General features: G+C 35.8%; 1 protein-coding gene across 2 annotated transcripts; it reads right to left on the bottom strand.

The window, feature by feature from the left end:
* Window positions 1-5,604: 5,604 nt before the first annotated feature.
* LOC131062896 (uncharacterized) lies at window positions 5,605-8,148 on the bottom strand. 2 transcript variants are annotated; one of them, XM_059210929.1, is made up of 2 exons: window positions 7,843-8,148; window positions 5,605-7,680 (listed from the first exon to the last, which is right to left on the bottom strand). In XM_059210929.1, the coding sequence occupies exon 2, from the start codon at window positions 7,446-7,448 to the stop codon at window positions 5,895-5,897; it is 1,554 nt and encodes a 517-aa protein (XP_059066912.1). In that variant the 5' UTR covers window positions 7,449-7,680; window positions 7,843-8,148; the 3' UTR covers window positions 5,605-5,894. The 2 variants fall into 2 exon arrangements, with proteins under 2 accessions (XP_059066912.1, XP_057852619.1); XM_057996636.2 differs by having other exon boundaries at window positions 5,605-7,475; window positions 7,843-8,147.
* Between the last annotated feature and the right edge of the window lie 2,899 nt (window positions 8,149-11,047).

Genomic DNA, 11,047 nt, shown 5'->3' with positions numbered 1-11,047 from the left:
TTAGTTTTTCCCAAATAGGTATCTAAAAAATATTTATCGGCACACTCTAAAAAAAATTTAAATCCACAACTGATCAAATCATCAAAAATCACATCATAAAATAAGTTTTAAAACTGCTCCATAAGCAATCAGCATCGAACTGAGCAAATCAAAAACTACCAGACGCCTCAAAAATGAAAAAATCTTCATATTGGGCTGCCAAAAATAAGCTACCTAAAACTTCTCAACCGCTTTTTCTTTTATTGCCCTGGGAAGTACTCAATTCGTTGGATGCAAACACTAAATTGTCTGCAACAAATTATCAATCTGCAATCCGACAATTGACAGCAATTCAGTCACCATGAGACTTGCAAGGGCTCCGATGGCATTATTTATGTTCAATATGTTTTAAATCGATAGACTTTCTGCTGGGAATAATTTGTATGAAGCCTTGCAAGATCCAAGAAGTACCCTGGAGAAGATTCTCTGATAAGAATCCTTGAAATGGATAAGCATTATAAAGAAAACAGGTTAGAATCCATTCTCCTTCCATATTTACTGACTCTAATATCAGTTGTTGGAATTGAGAGCACATAGATTTCAGAAATTGAAAATGGGTTATATCATAAAGAAAACAGGTTAGAATCCATTCTCCTTCCATATTTACTGACTCTAATATCAGTTGTTGGAATTGAGAGCACATAGATTTCAGAAATTGAAAATGGGTTATATTACTAGTATATCTATATTTAAAAAATATGGGTAAATTATGTCAAGAGATATCTTATAATAGAAGGGAATCTGATGATTGCAACAATATTAGTAGTATACAAGAGTTTCAAAAATATGGATAATAATAGAGTTGATTGTTCCCTTTTAAATATTATAGCACTCTTTCACTATCATTTGAATGTAACGGTTTCATATAGTTGGAGACAAGTGGCAAGGATTCTATTTTATTTGGAGTAATAAAATAACACCTCCACAAAAACCAAAGGATGGCATATTTCATGCATTTACCCATCATTTGCATGTCAAATGGTTTCAAAATTGAATTTTTGTTTATAGACATTTTGATGTCATTGTAGATGCCTCTCAGCATAATGATAGTACTTATGTCCAGATGAAAATGCATTGAAAAATAAATAAACTTATATAAGGCTTCTCCTTTTTTCTTGTGCATTAACCACTCTAAGTACCTACCATCCACTACCCACTAATAAAACATTACAAACACTAACATTACATAAAATAACTTAAGGCTATATTAAAACCATAACAAAAACCTCAGACGTGTTGTACTCAAACAATGGCAAGGACATATGTCTCTCAAGAAGGAGATCCAAGTTCAAATTCCCATAAGTGACATCTAAAAGTGGAAGTCCAAGAGTCAATTTCAAGTGGTGACTCTTGGATTTCATTGTAGCTTCTAAGTTAATAAGTTAAATAATGTGAATGTTGCGTGTCAGGGAAAAGGTCCCTCTTGTGGGCCAGGCTAAGAATCCCATCTTACCAATTGAAAAAAAAAAAACACCATAACACCTTTTGGAACAGTAAATCATACACATTCTGGTGGTAGAAGGCCTTTAAAACATGAGTATAATGGACTGGAGCCTCAATAGCAGGGAATTTTGTTAAAAATCTTAAAAGCTAAGTTCAGGATGGGACGGTGAAGGATTGGACTCAGATAGCTCTAAGGATGATGGTATGGAGGAACAGAAGGGTTCCTGGTTGAGGTCAGCATGTAGAGGAAATTGAATAGCTGAAAATTACTTCCTTTTCTGTCTCAAAGCAGCAAAGAGGATATTGTGCATGTTTGCCGAGATTTGGAATAATATCTCGGTAATCTTTGCATCGTCCTTCAGCATGGCGGTCTGGAAATTTCGAGCTGATTCACCATGCCATCATTGTCCCTTGTGAAAATAACCAGTGCATTGCAACACACCATCCTAGAACCAAAGGTTTTACTGAACTTTTAACCGTAAGAGTTGCTCTTTGAATAGATGGTCTGTTTTGGTAAATATTTATCTTTATGTAATAAGTTTAATTCCCTCTTGGGATTGAGAACCTATAAAACTAACATTAACCTATAAAAACAAAAACACTTTTTGGTGATTTCTTTCTCTAGCTTCGTAGATCTTTCAAAGAAATTATAGTCTATATAACTTGAAGCTGTGCATTACACAACAGAAATATCTTATGTGCCATCTCTCCAGCCATTCAACAACACAGATTTCGTTGCAAACGCTACCTTCCAAAGAGATATCACTCATGTAACAAAGGAAAGCTTATAACAAATAGAGAATGTATTCAGGATATCCTACTAATAGAAAGACTTGTTACCATTCTGATAGCTGCTTAGAGGGAGACCATGGAAGCACTGACTGCAGTTCATTCATTTCAGCTGCAGAGACAGCAACACAGAGATGATTGAGTGACACCAGGACGATGGCATATTCATATCCTAGTACTCATTACTTGTAGGTAACACTACCAGATTGATAAAACTTGTGCCTCTCCCAAAGCAACTATCTTCCATGGGCTTGGAGCCCTTGCCAAGTGTATTTTAAGAGTAAAGAGGCCACAATTTAATTTCTATCATAATCGTTTGGTTATAGAGGTGGAGACTACCTCATTAGCTAGGCAACATAAACATAATAGAAGAACAGGCACTCTTGACAGAAATTTGTACTAGTGCAGGAATATTTACAGTTTCATTCCTTTTAAGTAGTGGAAGAAAAGGCTACAGAGAGATGAAAAAGAATCTCAGCTCAAAAAGAATGTTCTACCTAGAAAATCATTGAACTTGCAAACAAAAATTGAGGTGTTTTTATAGATATCCAATATTTGAGATATTTCCTTTCGCAGTGAACTCCTTGTCCATTGTGATCTGTGGTTGGAAAATTCTTTGGGTTGATCAAATTCATATTGGATGCAAACATTCTGGCTGCACACTCCAGGGGTGATGAGGTGGTGGGTGTGAGCTCAGCCAACTCCCATAGTTTCCAAGGTTCAAACTTGGACAATTTAGGAAACATGTGCAAGTGAGACACAGTTATGAACATCACCAGCTCAACATAAAAAATAGACATATATCCCTAAACATGAAAGCATACAGAGAGCAGAAACTGTTTGATTCACTCCTCTTGAAAGGGTGAGAGATACCATAAAATTCAATCAAAAAGGGTGTCATATTGTTAAATGCATGCCCAAAAATGTGTTTGCACTCAGGCTTTGCTAATTATAGAAATCATATTTTCATTTATAATTGGTGCCAGAGGCCAAAATAATGTTTGCATCAACCTTGTACTAATTTCTAACTTCTTTTATTTTATTTTATTTTTAAATAATGTGTGGTGAAACCATTATCATCCCCCATAGACCAACAAAACCAAGGCTATTAATTTCTAACTTCTTTTATTTTATTTTATTTTTAAATAATGTGTGGTGAAACCATTATCATCCCCCATAGACCAACAAAACCAAGGCTATTAGACCATTAGCTCTACAATTTATGGTCGATGAGGCATCTTCACAACATGCTTCCAAATTCCACCACATAAAATAACAAAACTTTTCCCTGCACAACCATGTTGACAAACTAAACTTCCCAGCTAACAGTGGGAAACAAATTACAAAATGTGAATATCAAATTCCAGAAAGGATTCAATACACATAACAACTATTATTGTGCCAAATTTGACTCAACTCATCATTTATCTTACAAATAAAAAGCCAAGTTTGGTTGTAAAGTTGGTAAGAAAAGTTCTAAATTAAGGCTATAATAAGACATTGAATTAGACTAGTCTCATGCCATATTAACTTGATTTGCATGTCCATGACTTTACTTTCACTCGGTAAAGTAATTTAGATTGGCTGCTGATAAAAAAATTGGCATGAGGATCAGCAATGTTATGAATATCACTTTGGAATTTGGTAGAACCGTCATATACACAGTGTTCGATAGAGTGTCATTGGCTAGATAACAATCTAATTTCCAGTTCTCTAAGCTCTATTCTAACAATGACCACTGTTGCAATCTCTGAGTGCTCTTCTTATAATCTCTTAGATTACTGTGGATAAACATCTCTAACGAGGCAAGTTGAAAATTCCCTAATTGTGGGTATGGATGCCTTGTATATAATTCCATCTCTAGTTTTTATGCTTTCTTATTGTTCTTTACTATATACTCTGTTTTCTACAATTTTATTATTTTTCAATGTTGAATACAAGGAATTACCTTACACAATATTCTTAGTAAATACGGTAAACTTAACACAATTCAAAAGGCAAAGTTCTGTAGACATATCAATGAAAACAAGACAGGAAACAGTGAAGTAACAGATTTTGAAATGAAAAAATTAATTTAAAACACATATTCTTCAAATCTCTTACCAGTCACAGCATATGAAAGACTATTGATGCAAGTATGGTTGTGGAATAATTCCTGGCAAAGTGCTTCTCTTCAACCTCTATTGCAATTTCGTAGAATCCCTAACCCTAACCCTAACCCTGGATTGTCTCATTCTCAACATTCCCTGTGTCATCCAGTATTAAGATACCATTAACCCACATACATTTCCCCACTGGATTTCGTCAAGTAAAATGCTCAGGTAGCTAAAACCTTGCGCAATTGATGAGATCATGAGAACTTTGGGACCTCCCTACAATTTTAACCAAAGAAAAAGTAAAAACAAAATTGCATGATCTTTTACAATTATATTAACATATAATTATAAAACTCATGTTGCCCTATAAATTTTATTCATGAATGAAAAACAGGCTTAGATACTGACCTAATCACATCAAAGCACAAATAAGGACGCTCTAGTGTTTTACAAGGCAAAGATTATCCGACCAGCAGCACATAGTTGAGTGTTACCAAGGTACAGAGTGGACAGCTTGTTAGCAGAATTGAAATTATACGCTGCCAGTGTACTCTATCTTTTCATTCATGGAAAAAATAATTCATCCATTGTTCTCAGTGTTCATGCAACCGAACTTTTATGCAGCGTAGAAATTTAAAGGTGAATGCTATGATAAGCATTTTTTAAGCACATTTCATCTCAGTGAAACTTCTACCAAACACACACATTCCCTATTTTGTTGCATAGTCCATTATTCTAGTGCTTCTTTGACAAATAATTCAGAATACACCATACTTTCATAAAACATCATGCTGATTATAGAAAGGTCACATTATTATGAAAAATCAAAAGCACAACATGAATTGAAAAGTTAGCCTTTAGATTAAATATCGCCCCTTAAATAATGTCCTGATACAATCATGTGAAATACGTCCTTCCATCAACCACAAGAGTAAGCCATGGCCGGTAAATAATCAAATGCTGTAAAGTGCACATTCAAGTTTAAATTTTCTGTTACTTGACAGAACCATCAGATGCTTCTTATACAAATTCAGCTAGAACAAGATATAGATAGAAATGGTTGAAAAGTCAGCAAGTACAGCCTTTCTATTCTTTTGCTTCTTAACATATTTTGTAATGCGAGTCATGAATCAAGTTCCTTGGCTTTGATGCTAAGCTACAGAAAAAAACGTTACATGCAAAAAATAGCACACACAATCGAACAAATATTAAATACTACAATCATTCAAAACTGCAATTTACACCACAAACATAACAGACAGCTTTATTAAGAAAAGTTTCCAACAACCAGAAATGTGGTTATGGAGTGCAGAAGAAAAGTCAGTGCTCATCTCCGACACAAGCATAAGCCTCAATTTTCTTGTCATAGGAAGTAGCGTCTTGCCATCAACAAACTATTTCTATGAAATGTAAAAACTAAAAAGATATACCTAATTATTGTACGTATTATCACACTTCCATGTTAGGGGCCATAAATATCTTCACTATGTCTTTGATCTTGTTCTTGAAATGCATTATCTTCAAATATCAGAAAAATGCTCGGCTGCCATAAAAAACTCTGGAGCCTCCATTTCTCCCAGATTGCACATTCTTCTGATCGGATCCAGACTTAGCGGAATCATCAGAACCCTTATTCTCAATGTCCATTGGAAGCTTCATCTTTGCCAATGATTCTGTGAACTGCTGCATGCTCTTCATATACATATCAACTATTTGCTGCTGCACCACAGTCTGTTCAGGTTCAAGATTTATACTTACAAGAGGATTTGTGTATGGCATTGCCGGCATTGCCATTCCCTCTTCAGAAACCTTTGGTTGACTACTAGAAGCCGCAACTCCTTTGACTGAATCCTTAGAAGGCAAGTTTTCCTTGCTCAAGGAATGACCAATACCATTTAAAGAAGTTCCATTGGAAGCATTTTCAATTCCAAGGAACCTGGAGGATTCCAGACCAGAGCCGCCCTTCTGAATACTAAAATCACGAGGGCACTGGCCTTCACTTGAGCTGCTTGTAGTAGAGCTGCCAACATGGAAAGACGAATTCTCTGCATCTGGGTCGGTTCCATAATCATATGAATTATCAACCTTAGCAGTAACAGTTAAAGAATCTGCACATTTCTCATCTGTCACATTGGGTGCCATTTCATAGTCACCTTCTGTCGAGGCAAAAGTACCCAATTGTGAAAATGATGCTCCACAGAATTCACTTTCATTTGGATCAGCTATCTTTAGAGAGTTGTCAGGTTTCAGATCATCTGAGGCCATTTTGATGTATTCAGAAACCATTTGATTATTTTCGCTAGCAATTTGCAGGTCAGGGAACTCAATGTCATTGTAACTGTTAGATTCAGAATTCTCCATTCCATGACCCAGTAAAACGGCTTCTGAGCTTATGTCAGATGACGACAATGCCAAGTTTGCTTCAGCAATTGTTTGACTATGATAATCTGAGGGTACTGATCCCTGATAAGAGAGAGTTAACTGAACTATACCAGCAAGGGAATGAAAAAGGTCAGTTGAAGACAATGCAAAATCCTGAGTCACTTTTCCCTTACCTACAACAGAAGCCAAGGGCACCAAGGCAAAACCCAACAACTGGTCTTCTAGGTAATTCTTTGCACGGCTTAGCATCCATACCTCACATTTCAAAGATGTATCTACATGACTGTTGATTTTGAGCTGCAAACTCTCATTGAATACGGGATTCCTTCCTCCTCCATTAGATATTTGAGTTGAGAATGCTCCCTCCGGCTTGCTGGTAAGAGACAACTTAGCATACACATCCTGCTTGTCATAGATACAAATATTGTGAATATCTCTGGCATGGTGGACGTATACATCCAGGATGCCTACAAAAGCTTGCCTCTGCCCCTCCTCCCTTATATCTCCTCCCATCGCATAATTGTGTTTTCCATTTTCCCTACTATTCTCAGGATTCTGGCACCCATCATGTTGTGTAGGACCAAAACTAGACCCATTGTGACTATAATCTGCTGGTCTACCTCTGTGGGAATTGACGCTAAGTGGAGACTCCACGCAAGAAGACGAATATCCGGTAGAAGTTTGCCGGTAGGAGTCCATCGTGTTCTATCTTTTTCTCACCGTCCACTGCAATCAAACAAGAGGAGACTGGGGAAACAAGAGACTGAAAGCCAAGAATTCTTTACAACTGATGAATTTGAGGGTTCATATGCTAAATCAGGACAAGCAACAACAAAAACCAGTGGAGAAAGGGTGTGCCCAAACTTGATTAAACTTCAAACCACTGAATTCCCACCACTAACTTTTCAGCAGAACAAATCCATCAAACATCCTAATGATGGGTCACAAATAGTATTCCGAAATGTCAATCCAAGCTATCTCTACGCAACTTATTTACAAAAGCTCTAACAGAAACTAGTTTGGGAACTGAAAGTCCTGACAACAAAAGTGAACTTGAACAAAATCTTCAAACACAAAACAACAGGCTACATACCTGACTCCAAAGTTGAGCTCCCAATCAGTAACTGTAAAGAACAATGAACTTGCTCGTATGGCACTGATTATTCTTTCCTACTAACTAAATTGAATGCAGACAACACCAAAGCGTTCAAAGAATGCTGCACGTTCAACCCTACATAAAACAAAAAACAGAAAACCAAAAAAGCAAAAGCTTGCAAAGTCAGACCTCTTTGTTCTCAAAACCCTCTTTAAATTGACGAAGTATCAACCCCATGAACCACAATATAGTCCAAAACTCTTCTTATCCGCACAAGTATTTATCATCACACACGCCCTAGACTACAACAATTCACCCATCACTCTATTTAACCTTTCAAGATTTAACCTAGGGTGCATTTTAACTCACCATTAACCCTTGCTCTCCGAAATTACGTTAAACTACATCAAAAAAAGATTTCTAAGAAAAATTAAAATTTCTTAAAAAAAGAGAAATCTTTAGAGAAAGAAAATGGAGTCTTTGATAAAACAAAATCTTAATTGGATGAACAAATGGACAATAATTCACCCATCACTCTATTTAACCTTTCAAGATTTAACCTATGGTGCATTTTAAACTCACCATTAACCCTTGCTCTCCGTTAAACTACATCAAAAAAATTTCTAAAAAAATTAAAATTTCTTAAAAAAAAGAGAAGTCTTTAGAGAGAGAAAATGGAGTCTTTGATGAAACAAAATCTTAAATGGATGAACAAATGGGCAACCTTTTTCCAAGGAGTCTTTAAATGATACAAAACATTAAGTCGATGTGCAAAGAAGTCTTGTAATGTGCATTCTCTTGAGAGAGAGAAAAGTTTTGGATGAAACAAAACATTAAGTTGATGAGTAAGTGGCATTCTAGTGAGAGAGAGAAAGTCTTGAATGAAACAAAACATTAATTTGATGAGCAAATGGACATTCTCTTTAGATAGACAAAGAAGTCCTCGATGAAACGAACTGTTAAATGGGCAAACATATGGACATTCACCTAAGTACATCTCCAAATAATAACAAAGATATAAAGACTTTGTTAGAGTAAATTACCTTTAAGAAAAAGAAACATTATCTTGATGAATTTAACTCCACTTACCATCATTAACATAAGGCAAATATAGAGACAAATATACTTAAGAGAGGAAAGAGTCTCATAGTTCAATTGAGAACTAGCTCACACCATCTTTGCTCAATAGATACATGGAAAAGGGAGGAAAGAATCAAGTCTTGCTACAAGATATGTTTGAACCGTCTTCGCTAAATAGATATGTTTGCATCGATATACAAGTCAAATCAAGTCAAGTTTACAAACACTTTAGCACCTGCTTCGTAATAAGATATGTTTGAAGAGGATAAGGTTGAGAAAACAAAAAAATTAATCATCAAACTTCTTACCAACAATCAACAAACCTGATAGTTAAAAAATGGGGTTTGCTGTCCCATAGACTATCCTTAACCTGGGAAACATTAAAATTCTTTTATTCTATTCTATTTTACTCTATTATAAAATTCTCAGACAAAGCAATTAAAAACTAGATTTAAATAAAATATCCCTTAAACACAGCAAATTAGTTTTCAAAAATCAAACAAAAATTACCTGTCCTGTCAACTGTCACAATCCACACAACTTACCGACTCTTGGCTTCCGCGGAAAGTCCGAGATAAACTTTTGACGGAAAAAACTTAAAGCTAACGGGACCGAAAAATTTACGCAAATCCCGTCACAGGCAGCAACGATTCCGTACACATAAATGGCAACCGGCACAAATAATCACATTCAGCGGTGTGAAAGGCATAAATCAAGTAGTACCTGGCAGATAAAATTGAAGGTAAATTCACAAATTTTGAACTCGTAAACCCTAGAACGTAAATTAACGGGAAAAAACATAGAAAATGGTTAATACCGTGATTGTCTGAAAGTACATTCTGAGATAAGAATTTTCTTCATTTTTCCTGCTTCTTTTTGGCTGATGTGAAAGCTAAAACGGGAGTGATAATCAATTTGTGCAGTAGGAAAAACGGTATAAAAATCTTTTGTTACCTGTGAGCGTCAGGATTCGAACCCGGGACCCACGAGGGGCCTCCAGTCTTTTCCGACTTCGAGAAATTTGCGCCACTGGGGCCCACTGTTCCTGGCAGTAGCCGGTCACCTTGTCAATTTTGCATGCCTATTCCCGCCAGCTGTCCTTTCTAGGTCCGTAATTTTTGTCGTCGTATTTGACCCGGTGTAGGTCTTTTTTAACCTATTTTTGATGATGTAAATGACCGCCACGTGTTGTCGACTATTGTGTACTATTGTCCAACAAAAGGAAATAGTTATTCTTTTGAGTTGATTGTAATTGATGTGGTTCAAGTGACTGATTTTGATATTTTTGGATTGAATTTTCATGAATTTTAGAATTTGTGATTTTCCCTAATTGGATTTGGAAGAGTTAGTCTAAGTTTATTGGGTACTTTGATGATTTGATGATTAAATGAATGAATATTAAAAGATGCTTAAAAGTATTTGCACATGGAAAGAAGAGATAACGTATAAAATTATATGATCATGTTATCTCTTCCATGTGAAGGTCACATTATATTGACTATGGATGTAACCTATCTAGCTAGGCCTTGTGGGGTTGTTTCATATTGAAAATTAGTCCTTGAGCATTGTGAATATTTATGCCATTGAATGACATAAGTTGAAAGAGTACACCTTTTATGATAGCTTGCAAATGAGTTGACAGGTCTGTAATGCATTTTTTATGTAGACTTCAATACGATTGAGGTGACATCTAACAAACATAGTCATGTCTCGATATGATGGATTATCAGGGAGAGAGTGGGATGGCTTTTTATATTGGCCCATGTGACCCTAATATAGGCTACTAAAAAGACTTCATTATGTGGTACATGTGTTGTGCCCTTTGTGGTGGATTAGAAAGTGTTATTCAGAGGCTTGATAGAGTGATGATTTCTCCTCAGTTGCATTTTTCATGTCTAGTTTTTGCACTCTTTTAATGGAGCCCTTGTCTAATATTGTTCTTTCCAAATACTTTAGAATCCATCTCTAAATTAAGTAGGGTTTAAAGAAAACAAAGGTTTTAAACACATAATTATTTTTAATGTCTCTCCTCCAACATGTGTCACCCCTTGCTCTTGTTCAACACATTTAAAAACTCGTGCCATGACCATAAGGTGATATTGGGTGGATTGGTTGGTGATTA

Source organism: Cryptomeria japonica, chromosome 9, assembly GCF_030272615.1.
Source record: "Cryptomeria japonica chromosome 9, Sugi_1.0, whole genome shotgun sequence".
Taxonomy (NCBI): Eukaryota; Viridiplantae; Streptophyta; class Pinopsida; order Cupressales; family Cupressaceae; genus Cryptomeria; species Cryptomeria japonica.
This window is presented reverse-complemented; position numbering and strand designations above follow the sequence as displayed.